At 43.5% G+C, this 22,445-nt stretch overlaps 1 protein-coding gene across 4 annotated transcripts in view; it reads right to left on the reverse strand.

Moving 5' to 3' along the window:
• The window catches only part of sema5ba (sema domain, seven thrombospondin repeats (type 1 and type 1-like), transmembrane domain (TM) and short cytoplasmic domain, (semaphorin) 5Ba), a 266,236-nt gene that overhangs the window by 41,980 nt on the left and 201,811 nt on the right, over positions 1-22,445 (reverse strand). For all 4 annotated transcript variants that reach the window (XM_054746665.2, XM_015965908.3, XM_015965907.3 and 1 more), the window contains 3 exons: positions 16,044-16,179; positions 12,202-12,409; positions 11,870-12,077 (listed from right to left, as the gene is read on the reverse strand). In XM_054746665.2, coding sequence (XP_054602640.1) covers positions 11,870-12,077; positions 12,202-12,409; positions 16,044-16,179 — 552 coding nt within the window. The remainder of the gene's footprint in view (positions 1-11,869; positions 12,078-12,201; positions 12,410-16,043; positions 16,180-22,445) is intronic.

Below are 22,445 nucleotides of genomic sequence, written 5' to 3' on the forward strand. Positions count from 1 at the left end.
CGTTCGCCACTGTTGCAAACGAGTCCCCTTATCAATTCCGGTCGGTGAGAATGACGTCACCACGCATGTTACGTAGCTTACGGAAGCAGGAAACATGGCGTCTAAGCAGCACACACGCTCGAACGTTTGGTGATATTTTACAGGAAAGCATGACAACAGGGTAACTTGCAATAATAACAAAGTAGGTATTTCCAGTGGCGTGTCCAGATATTTTAAAATGGGGTGGCCCAGGTGAGGCACAACTTCGTGCATGGGTTGCACCAATGGTTATGCTTTATTTTTGTTTTACCCCCAAGCCTTTTGTGGACAATGAAAAGCCTATTTAAAGGTAAATTAGTGGTAAATTAGTGTGGTGGCACCTGGGGTGGCCAATCAGATTCCAAGGGTGGCATGTGCTACCCCAGGCCACTCCCTGGACACGCCCCTGGGTATTTCATCAAGGGAGGAAGCATTACGAATATACAAAAGCCTTCGAGCTCAAAATACGCTAAAACTTAAAGTTAACGCAGCAGCAGCAATGACGTTCGCACATCCTCCTGTTAATACTGTCGGTAACTAATTTACCAACACCGTTTAGCATGTTAGCGTCATTTACCTCATATGCACACCGCCACACCAGCAGACTCCAGTGACAAAGGTCTGACCTGTGGTGAGATTTTTCCCACTCAACAAAAACGGCATCAACCCTACACTGAACAAGAAGATGACTCTGCCTTCTCAGGGAGCATAAATGAGAACATTTGGAAAGATCTTTCCAACCGATACAGGTACAACTGATTATTTATCATAAAGAAACTGACAGTTACAATTCAGGAGCTGTGCGCAGTTAATTTTTTGCCACTGGTTTAACTACTCTGGAATTGATAAAGTAATTGATAAGGAAATGGATTGATAGACAGAATCAACAATGCCATTGATATTGATAAAAACATATAAATCCCCACCCCTACCCCTCACACACACGCTCAGCGGTCCAGCGCCTGCCCCCTCTAAAGCACGGTGGAGGTTGGAGGTGTGGATGGTTGAGCCCCATATCTACTAAGTTGTGTGTCTGCGTAGCCCTCAGAAAGTAGGTAGCTGCACCCCTGGCCACACTTTTGCCATAATGAGCATTTCTCTAGCTCCACCACTGGCCCACGGGGCAGCCAGCGGTGTTTATTTCAGTATTTTCTGGTGGGACACTTGATTGAAACAGAGAGGCTACTGAACACAGCCTGTTAAATTTAAAATTGAGCTGCAAAACTCACCGGGCCATATAACAACGTGTCTGCAAGGCTAGCATGACAAAATACATCTGCTGTGTTCTGTCTGGATCTGTAATTGGCTTCCTAAATCATTTGTGAATGCTGTAAAAACCAGTGTCTCCTTTTATTACAGGACCTTTAACAACCAGACATAAAAACCAAGCCTTCACTCACCTTTAATGGCAGAGTGGCACTGAATGGTTGCAAATGTGATCACCAGAACTGATAAGTTAGGGATTACTATAGTTATTATTAGCTGTAGAGCTGACAGTGTTGGACGAAGTGAGGCGGTCTGACTCAGCTGCACAAATGTCCATATGCACCAGCCACTATGGGGAAGTGTGAGGGAAGCACCACTAACACACTTCCACGCCTCCAGTCTGCAGCCATGAGAGTCTGTCCCTGGGTGTTTAGGGTTTCTCCCTCACTTACTACTGGTGAAGGCTTCTCATGCTAAACTGGAAACACAGGACACGTCCAATTAGACCCAAATTGAGGATGAAGAATGCTCTTGCCAATTCAGGGAAGAAAATAGATGAAAAGAAGAAAAAGAAAAACGTATTTGCGCCAGGCCGGTGTCGACATAAAAAATCCTTTTGTATTGGCTGGAAATGGACTAACTTGAATTAGTCTCATAAACAATCAGCTGCATCACCAGGTAAGGTGATTCAGCTGGAGTCCAAGATTCACCATTAACCCTCTGGAGGCAGGCGTTGCAGATTAGCAACAGTTAAAACCTACCTACCTGGTTGCTCCACACACGTATTTCATGAGCATTTTTTAACTCAGAAGTACCCCTGAAGGACTTAGTTGTTCGTTCTTTTATCAAAACTTATTTTGAGCCTGAGAGGGTTAATAAATCCTTCATAGACTGAATTTTTGCTGTCTCCACAATGTTTTCTTTTTTTAACTCAAGAACGTGTAGCCTCTGTTACCTTAAAGAGAGGAGGTTGAGGCAGAGCACCGGTCCAAATCGAAGCTGAAAGAAGGAGAGTGAGAAAGCAATACAGACAGAATCTGAGCGAGTCGGAATGAGAGAGAGAGAGAACAGAATGATTACACTGAGGCTGAGCCAGTACAAAGCCTGTAATAAAAGTATTACAGTAACAGCATTCTCCACCAGTAATAAATACATCTGCTGTGTGAAGACAGTTTCTCTCCTTCCTGCTCAGACTTTGGCTGGTAAAATGCTCTTCTTATTGGCCATCCAGGCTTAGCAGCACTGAGCTCCAGCGGGCTGCTGGTAGACCACGGTCCCCATCAAATACCCGTCTGTGAGCTGCACTCACTCAAAGACAAGCACGGAGGCTACAACGCTTAGGCATAGGGAAAGTATTGCGCGCACACACACACACACGAACACACACACACACGCACACACACACACACACACACACACACACACACACACACACACACACACACACACACACACACACACACACACACACACACACACACACACACACAGATGCTAATGGTCGGTGGTTTTCCTCAAAAGCCACTTTGGTTTTCTGATGTTGTTTTAAACTGCTGCTGCAGGTGGGCTTGGCCTCCTCGGTACCGTGGCTGCTGCAGATAAAAAAAAAAACACTCCTTTACAGAACAAATTGAGCTGAAGCCCTTCAGGCAGAAATGTAGCTCTCACCAGCTGAACATTTGTACTTCCTGTGATAAAAGATTGTGTTTATGTGAACACAGAGTGTTTGTTTTGCAGCAGGAACCACAGAGCGTCTGCTCTTTTCTGTTTCATCCGTAATATTATTCTCAGTTTTATATCCTCTCATTTTCTTCTTGTTGCTCGTCACTAGCACTTAAAACGGTAAATGATCAGGTTCTGAAAGCCTGCATTTGAATTTTTCATAGATCTCAGCACCATGGTGCTGCGACAGAGCTGTTTTATTTTACATTTCTAAAGCAAAAAAATAAAAAATTTAACGCAAAATGAGTGATGAACAGTAAGCAGCATCCTAGCGCAGCTAGCTTGTTACAGAAGCCAGAGTAAATCACTTCACCAGCAGAGTGAGATGGAGAGATAGGGACTGTGGAGTCGTGCTTTTAGCCAGGGGTGCCAATTGGCCAGATCAAATGTAATTACCACAAATAGAGGACAAACACACAGAGTCATGGACACACACACACACACACACACACACACACACACACACACACACACACACACACACACACACACAGGCTGTAGCGTTTGTCTGCAGTGAAATTTAAAAAGGTCTAGCAGAGAAACTAAACACACTTGAGTTGAAGATGATGATCACCAATCAGACCAGTCAGTTACAATAATACAGATCAATAACAAAAACTACACATTATTCTATAAAAATACTTTTGTTTGTTTTGACAGACCAGCATCTGTCCCCATACATTTTAGTTTACCGTATTTTCACGACCATAAGGCGCACCTAAAAGTCTTAAATTTTCTCCAAAATGTACGCCACGCCCTATGGTGCGGTGCGCCTATTGTGTTGTTGTGAGACACGAACGTAGTAGAAGACAAGGGGCGTGGCGTGAACGTGTGGACGTGAGCGAAGACAGACCCCGAATAGTTCAAAAGGGCAGGTATGCGCGGTATGCTGAACATTGTTCTGACAACCCTGAGAATGGCACCTGCTAAGAGACACGCTATGAAGCACAGTTTAAACTGCAAGCGATCAGCTACGCGGAGAAACACGGGAATAGAGTAGCGGTGAGAGAATTCAGCATTAATGAGTCCAAGGTTCGCAAGTGGAGGAAGTTGGAAAACGAACTCTGACAAGTAAAGAAGACGCAGCTGTGTTTCCACGGGCACAAAGTCAGGTGGCCTGAGCTGGAAGACTGCCTCGAGCAATGGGTTAACGAGCAGAGGACAGCTGGGAGAAGCGTCTACCGTCACCATTCGTCTGAGAGCAGTAACGCTCGCACAAGAAATGAACATTGAACATTTTCAAGGAGGTCCGTCTTGGTGCTTTCGTTTTATGAAACGCCACCACCTTTCCATCCGGGCAAGGACTACGGTGGCCTATTAATAACACACATATGATTTTGTTCATGTGGTTAAATCCACCAACTACCGGTAAACACATTCTGAACTTCAACACAGCGCATCAGCGCATAAGAAGAGCATGAACCGTCAGTGCACGCAATGAGGAAGTGCACGTGCGCTCTAAACCAGGTCTGAAGCAGGCCTGGACCAGTAAAGTGAAACATGCTTTTGGCTGTTTATAATTTTCACAATGTCTGGTTTGCACTGATATGTTCCGAGTCCCGAGCCCGCACAGATGTTTTACCGGTACGTTTTACCGTGCCTGCGCCCTAGCCCTATAACCCGGTGCACCTTTTGTATTTGTTAAATACCAAAAAAGACACCCGTAACTGAAGCTGCGCCCTACGGTCGTGAAAATACGATACCTATGGTGGGATCATTCAGGCACCAACATGCAGCCATGCACACTTTCTTTTTTTTAATCTAAATGATGCTTTTAACATCCAGTGTGGGCAGAAAACTAAGTAATTCATCGTACAGGGAATGTTCCAATTCCAATTCCAATTTTATTTATAAAGCGCATTCACAAGGCATTACAACCAAACAAGGCGTTGTACACTAAAAATTTTAGTTAATTAAACCGGCGTTATACAGTCATGTAGAACAGAGATAAAAGATAAAAAGGAAATACAACAAAATTCCTAAAACTAACAGTTAAAAATCAATAAAACACAGGGAGAATAAAAAATAAGAAAAACATTTTAAAAAAGAACCTCAATAATACGGAAGTTGATATTGTGAATTCCATTTTTAAACAATGTAGTTGTAAGTGAAGTTCATAATTATGTGGTATAAGCTAGTTTGAAGTAGTGAGTTTTCAAGCGTGATTTAAAAATGCTAGCTGTTGGTGCTTGCTAGCCTGGCAAGCCAGACTAAATAAATGTATTATTTACATAAATGCATTCTTTGCAAAGCAAGAATATGGTCTAGTTCACTAGGCTAGGTGCTTGCCTCACTAGCAGTGGTAATGCGTTCCACAGCTTGGGTGCACAGACAGAGAAAGCCCTTTCTCCACGGCTTTTTAAACGTGCATTCGGAACAGCTAGGAGGAGCTTATCTTCAGACCTGAGAGCACGCGGCGGGTTGTAGTAATGGACAAGTTCACAGATATGGAGGAGCTTGATGGTTCAAGGATTTGTAAGTCAGAAGCAAAATTTTGAAATGTATCCTGAACTGCACAGGCAACCAGTGGAGAGATTTCAGAATTGGAGAAATGTGTTGTCTTCTGTCAGCTCCAGTCAGCAACCTAGCTCCTGAATTCTGGACCAGCTGAAGTCTAGAAAGAGCTGCTTTACTGATGCCATATAAGCAGGAGTTAGAGTAATCCAGCCTTGAGGTGATGAAAGTGTGGACCACAGATTTCAGAAGACGGACACTCAGGATGTGCTTTAGTTTCGAGATGCGTCTTAGTTGGTAAAAACATGATTTAACTGTGTTATTGACCTGGGCATCCATCTTCAGAGCCTGGTCCATTTTTACTCCAAGGTTGGAAATTACAGAGGATACATTAGGTGAGAGATAGCTGAGGTCAGGTTGATGAGTAGCCGTGGTACTGTAAGGACTGAAAACGATTAACTCAGTTTTGGAGTCATTAAGATGGAGGAAGTTATCAGCAAGCCATAGCTTGACCTCAAGGATACAATCAGACAGAACTTTCGTTGATTGAGTTGGCTTAAATGAAAAGTAGTAAATGTTTCCTACTGCTCACGATAAGAAATGATAATGCAGCACTTCTCATACAGCAGAACTGTAATTTAGCCCAAACAACAGCAACTCTACACAATGGAGATGTCTGCACACTGCACACGTTTTCCACATGAAAGAATAACCTTTAATCAACAAGTTCAAATGGTGGTTTGATTTCCAGCCTGCGTGCCCAACAGGACCCGTGGCATTGGCAGAATCTGAACTTTGTATCTTTGGCTCAGAAAACACACTGGTTGGGTTTTGTGAGTTTTCCCATGGTTCACAGTAATTTCTCCTCTCTAGACTCTCAAAGGGAACACAATGATGATCTCTCTGAAGCGTGTCCATCTGCTCTTTCAGGTCAGATATCTCTCAGCTTCATGTTGTCCTTGTATGCTTTCCAGCTCAGCTATTTATGATTTGTGTCAATAAACAACACATTTAGTGTCTACTGCCAAAACAGAAGTGTTCTAATTGAAAGATAGAATGTGTAAATGCACTTTGACTTATGAATGGTGTGTTCGGTCAGAAGTGTACCATTTTAGCAAGGATGTACAATGTCGTATTGCTTTAAATGGGGGAGGTGTTTATTAAAACTTATACAGGAACCAATCACTAAGGGGTGCTGGTTTTGTTTCAGCTTCCATTCTAGGGTCGAGTCATTTCACATGTTGATGATCCCAGCATGCATTTGGGGCTGCTAATCCACAGACTGGAACAACACACATGGGCACTAAACCCCTTTGCTAGGGTCCCTCCACCTTTTTTCTAGAGCTAAATGGAGGTCCTTCAGCTAATAAAACTACCCAAAAAGTAGGATCCCACTATAGCGAAAGTATAAGTTACTGATTACTTCCATAGGGATGGGTACCTTTGACATTTGAATCGATTCGGTACTAATTCCCGGTACCTAGGAATCGATTCTGGTACTTAACGGTATCAATTTTTGATACTTTTGAGTGTTTAATATTTTAATTCTCTTTTATAATTAAATACATATTTTTCTCAATTTATAACCCTATTTGATAAATATCACGATAAATAACATACAACTGTTTGTATTTTAACATCGTCCTTGTAGTTTTATAAGCTGATAATTAAACTGAAGCAAACATCTTTACTGTGAACTAAATTTACTGTGTATCTTCATTCCTTTTGCCGTCCTTTTTCATTTGATTTTTCCTACTGGGAAGTTAGAATTTCCGAGGAGAAAGCAAATGCACCATTAGCTGATAACAATGGTGGCAATGGAAGCTAGCATATCAAGCTAACGTTATCTTAAACCATTTATTTAGCTGCTGGAGCAGATTAAAACGATGATGTCTCACACTTAAATCGTTGTCGCTGGTTTCATCTTCACCCAATCACCCGTCGCACTTAGTAAAGTGAAGCCAAACTTTAGAGCGCGTTCATGTTCTTCTAGTCGGAAATTCGGAGTTCCGAGGAGAAAGTGAACGCACCGTTAGCGGAATGGAAGCTAACATATCAAGCTAACGTTATCTTAACATTTTATTTACCTACCGGAGCAGATTAGGATGAGGATGTCTCACTTAGATCGTTGTTGCTGGTTTCATCATCACCCAGTTATCCATCACATTTAGTGAAGTGGACCCAAGCTTTAGCGTGCGTTCTTTCTTTTGCTGCTCTGTTTACTACTGGCTCACAGTGACCGACGACATAACGGTCTTGCGCATGCGCAGCTGTCTAGGCAGGTTCTCGTTATGAAGGACGGGTACCGAAACGAGGCACCGTTTCAAATGACGTGAATCGGTGCTCAGTCGGTACTATGGAATTCGGTCGGTACCTTAAAAAGTACCGAATTCGGTACCCATCGCTACTTCCATATTAATGTTTTTATTAAGCATAAAGCAGCTGTGTTGTTAATAAGTAGCAGTCAGTATTTTATTTCTACTTCTGTTATGATTAACACACTCACTGCCAGCCATTTCCAGATCAGTGAAGCCCTTCGCTGCCAGCGGTTTTCAGCATTTTTACTGTTTTTTTCAGAGTCACAGAACGTTGCGCGCTATGATGATGTCACACCAAAACTACCAAAACAAAGAGTAGAGTCACCTCTTACATCAAGAAGAATCTGCGAGTTTTGAGCGTTATCCATACTTTCATAATCCGTTGTCAAATTGTGATCGGCAGAAGCTTTTCCGGTTCGCGCCTCCCTTTTTCTACAGCAGTGGCCCAAAACGATCTCCTAACACATGGACTTTCTGCTTCCTGATCACGTGACGTGTGACGTACGCGGATGAAGATCGGCTTTAGAGCTGGGATGTTTGCTCTCACGGTGCGGGGGCTCGTTCCGACGCCCACACAGTAAAAAAAAAAAATGCAAATGACGACTTTAAACAACACCTGGGAGTAAGGGCAGGGAAACTGGGACTTGGGCAACAAGATAATTACTGGGGAATACAACTAAACTGGGGAACACAAGGAGAAAATGGGTGCTGGGAAAAATGTAAACAGAAGTTAACTGAGGAATAACCATAGAAGATTAAATAACTATAAGAAAACTGCTAAGGAAATACAGGGGTCAAGGGTCACTGATACAAAAGGATACTAAACAGGGGCTTGACTATACTAAAGCCAAACAATGATAATGAGACAACTAAAGAGAAATTAAATAAAGCTAAGCAGCTGGAATAGGAAATGGAGTGAGACATGAGCGAGAGGACTGGAGACAGGGGAGATGGAGTAGGACAGGGACAAGGACAGCACATGGTAAATAGCTTGTATTTGATATAGTGCCTTCTAGAGTCCTGGGACCCCCAAAGTGCTTTACAACACAATCAGTCATTCACCCATTAACACACACATTCACACGCTGGTGGTGATGAGCTCCGATGTAGCCACAGCTGCCCTGGGGAACACCGATAAAGACTTTAACTGGCAACATGAAATACACATTTTTGATTGGATGATGCATTACTAACTCTAAACAGCTGTTTGCGCAGATCTAGGTTTGTCTCATTAAAGCGTTTTATTTATCAGCACTGAGCGATATCATTCCTTATAGTGAAACTAACATGAAATGCACATGCTTGCGTGTGTGTGCATGGATGCATGTGTGTGTGTGTGTGTGTGTGTGTGTGTGCATGCATGCGTGTGTGTGTGGATGTGAGTGCGTTTGCATGCATGTGTGTGTGTGTGTGTGTGTGTGTGTGTGTGTGTGTGTTTGTGTATGTATGCGTGTGTGTATGTGTGTGCCTGTGCATGTATGCATGTGTGAATGTGCGTGCCTGTGCATGTGTGTGTGTGTGTGTGTGTGTGTGTGTGTGTGTGTGTGTGTGTCTGTGTGCATGTGCTTCACCTGACCTGCTGCTTTGTGCACATGTGGAATTCTGACTCTAGAGCTGTGACTCTGAAGTTTTCCATTCTTCACTAAATGTGTGGAACATTTGACGCCACGTAAATGTTAAAGCAATAACTTGTATATTTACTGCTAAAGAATCTTAAAGTGTCGCCCAAGTGGACAACAAACACTGCAGGAATGTGATGACATGAAAATAACCTCACATATAAAAACCTATCCATTCCTCTGACTCAACCATCTGCCTTCCTCTACTTCTTTGAGTTTGGCGGTGAGCTCAGATGTCACCCTGATGGACAGGTTGGCATCTGCTACCCTCTGCAGCTCACTATCCATTAAACCACGGTGCATTTGTAAGATTGTAAGTGTGAGCGAGCTGCAGAGGTGAGCAGAATATTGCAAACCAGATTAAGGGCACTCTGTCCTTCTCCCTCCACCCCTCCTCCCTTTTTCCTTTTAGCACCCTTGGGGGGCACTCCTCCTTTTCTTTTACTCCACCTTATCTTGAATAGACTCTGCCTTTTTTCTGCTTCTCTCTCTTCCTGTTCCTCTCAGTCTGACTCTAATCTTCAGCATGTCAAGCACATTTTATTAAATTCAGCGGTTACCCTGATTTGTGTTTATGTGAGGAACTTGCTGCCGCTGTGTCGAAGAGTTTAGTTTCAAAAGAAATTGCAGGTTGACCCCTCATGCAGAGAGCTCATCCAAACACCAACCCCAAAATAAATCATACCAAGTGGCCTGGCTTCCACACATACAAAGCAGATACAGCATCAAGCCATTTGTATGCTAAAAAGAAGCTGACTTTGAAGGGCTGTGGTGGCCAGCTGAGAGTCCTGATTGAGAGCACTGATGAGATGCAGAAGGTTGGACAAACACCCAGCAAGCTCTTTCCCTCCTAAACTCATCCTCGGCTCTGAGATTCTCCAATGAATCAGAGACGGCGGAGATGGAAGAGCAGAAGGTCTCTCTCCGGGTCTCTCTTTCATAAAATGTCATTTCTGAAGAGAAACATGTCTGCCAGTTGGAGCAATACCTTCACATGGCTGTCTTTTTCTTTTGTGAATCTTCTTACTCAGGCACAAAAAAGACAGAGCTGTATTTTATTTGTATTCTGCAGAACTTCATTACGGTAAAACCACAACAAATTTATTTCTAATTTATTTCCTCTAACGAGCAGAAGGACATACCGCCCACATCATTTGTCTGCTACCATAAAGGCTTTAATGATTGCCGGTGAGGTCTCGCAGACATTAATCCTTGCTGCGGACAGATAATTGCCTTCAGCAGAGGACCAAGTAGGTTAAAATTAATTCACTGTCAAAAATCATGAAATAAACAATAAAAAATATTCACTGTGTATACCGTGTTCCTGCTTTCAGAAAATGGGGATGAGTGACTCACAACAACATTTGCTGCACCAGGGATCATACAAAACCTGTATGTGCTAACCACAAAGCCTACACATCACAGCTGAGCATTAGTCTGGATCCAGTTCTAGAGTTTTATCTGTCATAAATCATCAATACTGCCAGCAGGGGGAGAGGATATGAAGGTAAGGTGCTGCCACATCTACAAACTCAGACTGGTGACTGCGAGGGCTCCACTAGCTCTGTTTTATAGTAGCAGTGTACACCATATATGGAAACTGCAGATTAGCATGAAGAAGGTAGGACAATACCCAGCTATGCAACAGGCGCTGAAAACCCAGAATAGACTTGAACACAAACAGGAAAGCATGCAGATCCAGGTCTAAACAGGTTATTTTGGACATACATTGAATAAAACATGATATGCAATCCCCTGCATTATTGCAACATCTCATGCAATAAGTTAACACTCACACTGTGTGTCATGACTGAATGTCACGTAAGCTTCGCCATTTAGGATATTTGATCATTTCCCGCTAGGACACTCCGAGAGTCTTACTAAGTTTTAGACAAATATGGCGTATAATGTTTAGAACTCAGAGATGACTCTCAGCAAATATGGCACCAAATGTGAGCTCAGTGCATTTAAACTGCTTACGCTAGAGCCATTTTGTGTTAGCTAAGGTCGAGTGGTTGCAGCAGGCACCTTCAGTCGGGTGAACGGGACGCATTAATGCATCACCGGACAAACAAAGGTGTGGACATTAATCCAGTTCATTCTTTTTAAGAGTTGTATTAAAATAAACAGAAGAATAAAATAATTCAGCGGAACAAAAAGACATGAAGGCCACATCCACCATCCACAGACCCTGTGAGCTAGTGTTCGCTGCATCATGATTTTTATTCTCAACTCGGTTTTATTCACAAGTAAACCGTGTTGCTATCAGTGCAACAGCATCCCAGTCTTCATTCCAAACGGATAAAAGCCCTTTACATAGTTCTAAATGAGTGATTTCCACTGCTTACATCATGAAGTCTCTCAACAACCCACCAAACTCCACAAGGAAAACTCCAAAATGGTTCTGGTGGTGCACAAGTCAGACAGTCAGTCTTGTGCTTTCTTTCTTATATATGTGAAACAATGTAATCCCAGAATCCGTGAACGTTATTCATGAGATGAAATGGATTGTAGGGTGGAGATTCTACTCACGTCTCAGTTCTGTAGGTGGAACATCTCTCCAGTGGGATCTTTAAAACTTTGTCATTGAGCCCGACAAAGAGTGACCTTTCGCTGTGCAGAATCTGCAAACTCAAGATTGGTTCTCTCACACCAGGTGGGAAGAGCTCCATCTCCTCCAGGTAACAGCCCTGCAGGTTCTTGTTGCGTGTAGCCAGTGCCTTCAGGATGGTGCCATATTCTAATAAAAGCAAAAGGACATTAAGCGTTAAACGCCACCTAACTGTTTACCAATTCTTTGTTGATGAAGTTCTCTACAGATCATGGGTATACGGAACAGAATAAGAAGAAATCAGAGGACCAACCTGTGCTAATATACATGACATGGTAAAGAGTGTCCATGCCCTGGACAATGTCCACAACCAGGTTAGAAAACCGAACATCATCTTGCATGACCAGCGGGTCGACAGATTCTGGCTGGACCACATCGTTCATCAGGTAAAGGCGCTGTGCGTCCTGCAGACTGCGCTCTGTCAGTCCCTCGTTAGGACCCTTGTCGTCTATCGTTCCACACTGCAGAGAATCACAGGCAGGTTTCAGAGGAGCAGACCAGCCAGTACAACAATAAAAGCTTGATACTTGGTGTCTTTCTTAAACTGGATTTTTGGTGCATTACGGTCAATTATTAACAGTCCCCGCCCAGTGAGACGCCGGCTTTAGAGAGACACTGAAGAGTTTTGTTGGTGCTGTGAAAATAAATTTCTATTATTTTCAGTGAAGTTTGGTGCTACAGAAGGTTCCGGTGGCAAAAAGTAAAATTTACACATTTTTCACACTGTATTACATTATGTATGATGCACAATAACAATATAAAAATAAATACCTGCAGCTTTATGAAGGAATGTTTTATAGTAACTTTGGTGCATCTAAACTTAACTGATCTAATAGTTGGCATTAGGCTCCGCCCACACTGTGCCTAATTCTTCTTTTTTTAAAGTGATTTTCTGCTACAATTGAAGCTCAGGGTTCACACACAAACAGATTTTGGCAACATAATCTGAGAATTTTCCCCGTGTCCCTGTGTGTGACTGTAAAGCAATCAGAATTGATGTCTGAGTGCCAAAAACAAGCCTTACAGTTTTATTCTCACAAGTGGAGCATTACAGATTCAGCTAAAATGTCCCACCTGATAGAGAACGGTATAAAAAATGCCTTTGGTTGTTTTTAATCACAACGGAGACCGAAATGAAAGAGAAACAGGGGAGAGGTAAGGAAGAGATCAGGGAAAAAAGTCCAGAAAAAAGAATGCACAGGAATCTGCTTCTAGATGTGCAGAAAGAGAAACAGAACCAAAATATCACAGCGCCAACAGCATGAGGGTATATAACAGCAACAGTTTCTGCTGAAAAGCACACAGTAATCATTCATAATGCATTTAGTGCCAACCACAGCCTTAGGCTATGTGTCGAAAACTCCCGAGTCCATACTTGTGAGAGCACCATGTGAGCGTACACGTGCTTGTGTGTGTAAAGCTGGGTGGACACTGTGCGACGTTTTCGCTCGTAGCACTCAGCTTCAGCTCAAACTACAACTTCCTCGCAGGGCAGATCTCACGAGTCATGTGCTCACACTGTACGACCCAGTTTTTGGATGCGACCTGACTGCTCACACTGTACGTCTGGTAGCAACACCTAAAAATGCTAAAAATAGCAGTTTTTACACAACACGTCAGATGTTTTTGTCTTGTCTGTTGTCCTTCAGGAGTGCTGCAGGAGGACACACTGGGATTTATGGGGGTTGGATGAGGAAAATGAAATAAAGGAAGTAAATCTGTGTTTTGTGATCAGTTTAACATGATCACGACAAACATGCTTTCTTGACAATCTTTGTGAGTAAAAAAAATGTGTAGAAATAAAAACGAACAACGTGAGTTATTAGGGAAATAGCGGGCGAGCGGTGTTGATGCATGATTGCGCATGTGCCGTGAGCGGTTCTGGTACTTTTTGGGTCGCAGCTGCTCGCAGCGCCGCTTCAACAGAGACGAGCAAAACATCAAACACGCCAGAAGTCTGTGTGAGCTCACGATTGCTGATCGGTAGCTGGTCACGTGGTGTTAATTGCCTCTCGTAACCCCCTGTACACTACACGACGCTCAGCGCAAAACACGCCCCGTTCTTGTGGATTCTCGCACCAGTGGAAAATCGGCTCAAAAAAGTGAAAAGTCACACAGTGTACGCCCGGCTTTAGGTTTCTCTATAGGAGTGTCCAACAGTGAGAGTGAGGGGCCACGGACCTGCCCTCAAAGAAAAAATGTTCTCTTAAGTTTATTAAAAAAACACACACACACATTCTGGCTGCGCTCATCCTCCCTGGAAATACAGAGGCCTTTAGAACCCATGACGTAATGCACATAGCTACTGGTACTTATGGATGCAACTGGGATTAGTTTTTTACTAAAGTTCCTGTTAAACTTTGAAGACAAACATAAATATTTAGGATAAAAACCTAGTTTTGGCACAATATGGAGTCATGTTTTTCTTTTCTTCTCTGTATTTTGATTCAGTGGTAAAGGTGAAGTATCTTAGTGGCGTAGTTATGGTCTAAATGTGAATTTACACTAAACCATGGCAGGCCTGTGAATATTACACTGGGGCCAACACTAATCTGACTCAGCCATTATATGTTGTGTATGGCCTGGGCTATCATATTTATGCAGATTATTGCCAGATCTACCTGGCTTTGAACAAACCCGGCTCCCTCTCTCTTCTGGACCAGTGTTTGGCTGAGGTGAGGGTTTGGCTTGCCAACAATTACCTGAAGCTGAATGATTCTAAGTTTGAGGCACTCCTCATGACCCCTAACAAAACCACACACTTATCTTCTGAGGTAACGGTGGCACAGGAGTTAAGTGCTCGCCCCGTAATCGGAAGGTTGCAGGTTTGAGCCCCCGCTCAGTCTGCCGCTGTAGTTGTGTCCTTGGGCAAGACACTTAACCCACGTTGCCTGCTGGTGGTCGGAGGGACCGGTGGGGCCAGTGCTCGGCAGCCTCGCCTCTGTCAGTGCGCCCCAGGGCAGCTGTGGCTACATCGTAGCTCATCACCACCAGTGTGTGAATGTGTGTGTGAATGGGTGAATGACTGATTGTGTTGTAAAGCGCCTTGGGGGGTTCCAGGACTCTAGAAGGCGCTATATCAAATACAGGCTATTTATCCTCTGATTTGGACACTCTCCCATATGACCTCAAGCAGTGTGTTACCAACCTGGGGGTGAAACTGGATACACACTTTTCCATGGGCCCCCTCAGATTAACGCAGTGGTCAGATCGTGTTTTTACCAGCTGCACAGACTAGTTCGCTTAAAACCGATGCTGAAACGAGCACACCTGGAATCCGTAATTCATGCTTTTATCATCTCCCGACTGGATTATGCAAATTCCATTTTAATTGGTTTACCTGCCTCTGCTCTTAACAGGCTTCAGGTTGTACAGAACGTGGCAGCCAGGTTTTTAACAAACATCCCTAGAAGAGACCATATCACACCTGTACTGGCGCGGCTCCACTGGCTACCCCGAAACTTCAGTCGTTTAAAATCCTGACTTTTGTTTTTAAGGCCCTGAACGGTCTGGCTCCGGATTACCTGTCTGATCTTATGACTCGTTATGTGCCAAACCGGGCGTTGAGGTCTGCTGATTGGCTGCTGCTTCGCGTTCCAATATTGAAATACAAAACGCGGGGGCTATGCTGCTCCGACACTCTGGAATGCTCTTCCTCTTTCAGTGAGGCTGGCACCATCCCTCCTCTGGTTCAAGACGCTACTTAAGGCTCACTTTTACGACCAGGCATTTTTAAATCCCTGACTTTTATTATTTTACTATGTGTCTTTTTATTGATCGTGATTATCTGCTTTGTTGTGTATTTTATTGTTGACCGTGTATTGTTTTATATTGTGTTTTTACTTTTTATTTTGTACAGCACTTTGGTCAGCTGCCATGCCGTTTTTAAATGTGCTTAATAAATAAAGTTGGTATGGAAAGTAAAGTTGGTATGGTGTAGTCCCATTATTGGTTACATTTACTAGTACTGTTGTGTTGAAATGTACGACCCCGATAATGGTAACAAAGACATAATCTGCTTTCTGTTGACTTCCCGTTTTCTCTTATCGTTTCATATATTTTCTCTCCTTTTCTGTGTTTTGTGGTGAAGCCCACCTGGAAGTTGTGGATGGGGTTGGGAGTTGGGAGCCAGGTGGAGCGGGGATTCTCCTGGGAGCGGAAGGGCCCGTTGAAGGCCTGGGTGATGGCGCTCAGGTTGAAGGCACAAACCGCTGATGCAGCGATGCTGTTGCTTTATGGAGAAAGGCACAGAGGGGAGAGGAAGATGTTATTTTAATGGTAATTGTGAGAATAGTTCAAACGCCGGCGGTAACTGAAGGCATATCAGAAAGCAGCAGCATGCAGCTGTGTGAGAAACATTCTGCTATGTTGTTGTTGTTTTTTATATCCTTGTAATGGAAATCATATCGTTTACAGCCGCACTAAACAGCCTCTGTGTGTCTGACTGGGATTGGCTGCAGGCTAATCCATGCTATCAGTGCTGCACAGTGTGACGGGACAGTATTGAGCTGAGGATATTGGAGAAAGTTGCACAGATTACACGCACGCACGCACGCACACACACACACACACACACACACACACACACACACACACACACACACACACACACACACACACTTACCTCTACAACATACAAAAGGAATCCACAGCGAAACCTCCAGTCAGGGAAAGCATGATCGTGATACTCTTTAGCCATGATAAGCTGTTAGCCAATGAGTTTCCTAACTGCCTTGCAACTGCTGACAGTTTTCCCCTTCACACACACTCAGCACAATGCGGAGACCTTTCCCGACATGGTTAGCCTCCTGCAGTTTTTGAATGCTTTGTGAGATATTGAAAGACCTCAATAGTTAGCTGCCTGCTGTCTCGGCTTCATCCATGTGACGCTGAAAAAGCGCCACTTATGTGGCGAATGGTAAAATCATGCTGATTGGGGCAGAAGCAAATGAAAGAAAGGATGTAAAAGCTGGAGGGAGAAAGAGAGAAAATTCACCTCTAAATTTGATAAAAGCACATCTCATATGGTTAAGTGCATCCAAAACAACCGTCTTTCCAGACAAACTGTTAAATGACGTAAACAAAGACTCAGCCTGGTGAGCAGTTTGCCCTGCGTGTGAGGCCATAATCGCTGCTGATTAATCCGTAGTACAATGAGTCCCTGGGGTTTTAAAAGGGTTATATTAATGAATCTCGGTACAGTTATAAATCATAAGTTGTGAGTCGTGGCTAGTAAACAGTATCTTCAAATCGCACAAGCCTTTTTCTGCCTTTTTAGAGTCAAATTGACTGATAAAGATGTTTCCTAATTGGCAGAAAATATGGCTTCAAAGCCAGAAACATGTAAATTAATAAGTTAAAGTCAAAGTCCCATTAGTTGTCACACACACTGATGTGTGTGCGAAATTTGTTCTCCGCATTTGACCCATCCCCTCGGGGAGCAGTGAGCTGCAGACACAGGCTCGCTCGGGAACCATTTGGTGCTTTAACCCCCCAATCCAACCCTTTAATGCTGAGTGTCAAGCAGGGAGGTGTTGGGTCCCTTTATTTTTTTCAAAGTCTTTGGTATGACCCGACCAGGAATCGAACCCTGATCTCCCAGTCTCAGGGCGGACACTCTACCACTAGTCCACTGAGCTGGTTTGTAGTTGTAGGAGACACAGCATGTAGGCGACACAGCATGACATCTTATCTTAAGTTATAATAGTTCTGTGGTCAATACCAAACAATGTTTATGACGGTATCTTGTACTAAATCTGTCTCACATTAAGTGATTTCAGCAGTTTTGTTCTGGACATTTTCAGCACCTTCCAGAATGAGTCGTTTCAGGGCTCTGTCACTTTAAAGAGCAAGTCACTCCAAATCAACATTTTTTTGCTGATAAACTATACAAATGAGTGTCTGATCGTGCTGTTGGCAAATGTAGTCAATAATTCGGCATTTTAGTTCTTGTTAGTTAAAATTTAGATATTCTGCCTAAAACTGTCAGCGATGCACCGCCGTCAGGTAAAAAACTCAGCACTGCATTTGAATTTAAATCTGCCATCGCTATTTGCTAAGAGGTACACTATGATGCTAGATGGTACATTATGATGTCAAAATGTCGTGAGTGTATATATTTGTTAGTGGCTCCACCCTCTTGGTCTGCTTGGCAACAGCATTTGTTGCATTTTTTCAAACAGGAAGTGGGAGTTGAGTAAGAATCTGGTAGGGGGTGACTTGCTCTTTAAGAAAACAAGCTGAAGCTGGCCACACCCCCACCCCTTAGGCTGTGGCTCTCTCTAACACATGAAAGGTGGTTTAATTCTCATTCCCCTGTTTGTGACATCACAAACGGGGACTTTAAAATGACAGAAAACTGATGGAAGCTTTTTTCCACATTTGGAGTGTTTATATAGATTTCATTGTATAATGTTTTACCATCTGCAATGAAAGGCTCATGAATAGCCTCTGTTTGGAGTAATTGAGCAGGAATCCCTCAGAACTGTTGAGTGTTTTTAAGTTGAGGTGATACATCGAGGCAGGAATCGCAGGAAGGAGGAGGAGGAGAGGCACCAGTTTGCACATTCTTAGCTCAGTGAGACAGTTTGACAGGAGGCTAAATTGCAGGTGTGTGATTTGTAGCGTCCAGTCTCTCCCACGAAGACGTCCAAAATATAAAGGCCCTCGAGGAGTACAGACGCTTCTCTTTCACTCCCTTATCTTTTTTTCCCAAGGCTCTTTGTCCTGTCTGCCCACAGAGCGCTTCTCTGCATTTCTTCTGAAAAACCCTATTTTTAACCATGGATTTGTTAAACTGGTCATTCAATGCGATCGATAAGATTTTTTCAACAATGAGAACGGAGCAGGGGGCACCCACATGTCCACAGGGGACACACATAGTGGGATATATTTTGGATTCCTGGAAGGAGTGGAAGATCATATGCCTCTCCCAGCTGTCCATTGAGGACATTGAAGACATGTGGATATTCGGCCTGATGATCACTGGATTTCTCCTGATTGGAGTGGGAGGATATCTGGTTTTCTGGAAATTTGGGAAGACGGGAGCAATTGGAGGGCGACCTGCACCCACGGAAAACACCGTCCGTGTGGAGACTTCTCAGACTGGGACGTTACTCGAGGTGAATCGTAAGCTGGACAATGTTCTAGCTGCGATACCGGTATTAGTGCGCAAAATGGATGTCATCTCGGAGAGAGTCACCAGACGGTATGGACAAGTTTAAAAACCCAAAATTGGCTTCACTGAAGGACTGGAATGATCAGTTTAAAGACTGAAGGCTGAGATGAAAAGTATCTCAGCCTGACCCAAACAAATTCTTGTTATCTTTATCTGACGCCCTGGTAGCCTTGAGCCGCAAGCAACTAAAACCCCCACGAAGGAATGCAGACAGATGCTGTGAAAACCCGACCTACCCCCCCCCTCGGATTGGTGGACTTCACCCTGGCGAGGTCATCAGCTTGAGGAGTCAATGTGCTCTTTGCTTCTCCCAAGATCTCCCTCCCACCTGTGACTGTACAGTAGATGAGCGCCGTAGAGGGCTGCTCTCGCTGGGGGAAACAGGATCCCAGAACCCCCCTCCCGCCTTCCTGTTGGAGTCTCATGATATGTTGTGTTGTCTGAAGTCTGTTGCATATCTGTTTGAGGTGTCTTTTTGCAGAGCAAAGCTGCCCTCCCGGTGGAGGGTAACTCTGAAGTGCCTTTTTTTCCCTCCACCTGAACCAATCCTCATGTAACCCTCTTATCTTTATTAAGGTAGCGCGACTCAGGGTTGTGAATGACCACAGTCACCAATTCTTGTCATGTATCTTGCCCATGTATATCTGATCTCTGAATTGTGTGTACTGCAACTCTAATTTCCCTCTGGGATTAATAAAGTATTGATTGATTGATTACTGTCCAGATTTTTTGTGAGCTCTGCTTCTTTGGGAGCAAAAACGATGCTCTGAGAAAAAGAGTCAGTCTCACTAACGGATGCAGGCCATATGTTTTGAATAAGTTTGAGACGAGAGAAGCGACCGAGAAGCAGTTTGACATCTGCTGTGCTGTTTGCTGTTGCTGCCCTGCTGCCTTGTGAGGCCCAGGACCATGAAGATCTCCATCTTCCTGCGATTCATCTCCTTCCAACAGATCCTGCTGCTACTTGTCATTTCAGACACTTCTTGATTTCCCAAAGTGATCTACAGAACTCATCTCTTGTGCTCCTCTCTGATCTTCACTTTCTTTTCATTTTCCTCACTATCCTTCATATTCCACAAGTCTGACTTCCTCATTAGGTGCCTTTGGTGAGTTCTCTCTGTGTCTTTTATAAGTGATAGGCAGGAAGAGGCAAGAGCAGAAGGAAAACTTTATTTATCAAATGTTTATTTATGAAATTTACAAAATGTTGGCCGTGCACGTTTGTTCGTGCACTTATTTTAATATCAGCAACATAGTTGTTTAACAGAATTTATCTCCAGCCTCTGTAAGCGAACTGTTCAGATTATCAGTTCAATTCTGTATATTTCTATATTTGGTGTTTTAGCTGAGACTCATTCAGAATTAATCCTGTGAAATCTTGATTTTTATCATTAAGATTTGACCAAAATTGCTACACCTCCATCATTTTTAATTTTAAGACATGAAAAGAAGCTGATGCCTTTACCGCTGTTGGATCACAGAAGCTGTCTCCAAGCTTAAATAGCTTTTAACAAACACGTTTATAAAGAAAAAAACAAAAACTAGTTCTCTTTTTGGAAAAAGGCTGATGTCTGATTTTATCATTTAATCACCTGGTGGCCAAAATCATCACCAAACAGACCCAATTAGGTTCTGAAGCCTGGCATTAGCAGATTATTCATCTGAGCTGCAGGACTCCAATTATTACAGTCGGCACTCAGACCACAGTTTACTTTGACTCCTCCAGGGTTTCCCTTACATAGGCGTAGCTGTGGCGGCCCGCCACGGCTGAAATCCCACCGCCACGCCTACAAGATCCCAAGTTTTTTTTTTTTTTTTTTGCGCTGTTTCCCGAAGAAGCAGCGGGAACTACTATGTTGTCGCTTGTGATCACAGCCTGGCGGCAGCAAGGAGGAACAGGCAGGGCAAGGTGCAGTTACAGCATAAGTTACTGAGTTCAAAATTAGAAAGGTAGCAGTGGATATAATGCTTTTTGGTTTACATTTTCAATAGCATTAAGATAAACGAGTGTTGACGATCTTGCCAGGATTCCTTCCCCCACCAGGCTAAGCATCACTTATTCATGTCAAATTTATTTATTTTTTCATGTCTGACTTTAACCGCATCTAATACTGTATTACAGTGTGAGCGCAACAGCGACAACTTAAGATCGATGTGTGAGCAGCCTGAGAGGTCGGGTGTTTTCATCTGAACCCTTAAAACCTCCAGCAGGCTACGCTGCACTATTGACGTGTTAGCGCACGGCGCTAACAACTTAGCGACGTGACATGTCTTGGAGAAAGCGTAAAAACACGTTGGACACTTCTTCTGAAGCGGGAAAATAACGCTTCTTCTTAAGCAGAGCACCACGTCGCCTCTGCTCGTTCATGGCCGAGCCGGACTGAGCTCGATAACATTGACCCAGCACAGCCACTGGGTCGTTGGAGCTGCCCCGTGACTGCCTGATGGAAAACTAGCAGGTTTCATCAGACTCTTAAAGTTTCTTGTTTTTGCTGGGGACCCCCTGTATTTTACCGCTCCCTCCTGCAGTCTTTCCCATTAAAATTTAAAATGATTCTGTAAATTCCGTGTATCAATAGAAAAAATCTCTGCCTCTGCCAGCTGCAGTAAATGTAGACTCCAAATAATAAATAAGAGGTGCATTCATCTGTGGATCTCCTTTGATCCGCATTAGTGATATTCTCAGCACCAGAACAGTGAAGCAAAGAAAGATTCCTGAGTTTGTTAGTAATTTTATTTATTAGGTGCATCTAACCTGTTCTGTTTTTCTCTGAAATGAGATCAAATCAGTGCTTCTATGGGTTGTCTCCAATATGCAACAGAAAATTTTACTTTATTTAGAGACGTGTCATAATTTCTCCCCAAGCCCTGCTTAGTGAGTGTAAGTCAATCAGCTGAGATCATCAGTCTGGAGAACAAACCCAACAGGCTGATTAACATCTGGGCTGATAACATCACTGCTGCAGGACTACCACTTCTTATCTGTTCATCCATTTATCACTGATCATCCAAGGTCAGGCCACAGAGGTCACCGGGGAAATCCTGGACACTCTCCAGCTCAAGGTGTTTCAAACATAAATGTGAAATCCAATCCCTCCAGTGAGTTCTGGGTCTCTTCCCAGTGACGTGTGTCTGAAAAACCAACGGAGGAAGATTTCCAGAAAGCTTCAGCTCGACTTTGAGATTTATGACAGATGAGAAAGTTCTTCTCCACAAATATGAGCAGAAGGAGCCGTTTGCATCCAGGACGTTTTTCTTTTGGTCGTGTCCTGATCATAGGGTCAAAACACCGTTGGACCTTCAGCATCTATACCAGAACA

The sequence above is a fragment of the Nothobranchius furzeri genome, chromosome 14, assembly GCF_043380555.1.
Source record: "Nothobranchius furzeri strain GRZ-AD chromosome 14, NfurGRZ-RIMD1, whole genome shotgun sequence".
Classification (NCBI taxonomy): domain Eukaryota; kingdom Metazoa; phylum Chordata; class Actinopteri; order Cyprinodontiformes; family Nothobranchiidae; genus Nothobranchius; species Nothobranchius furzeri.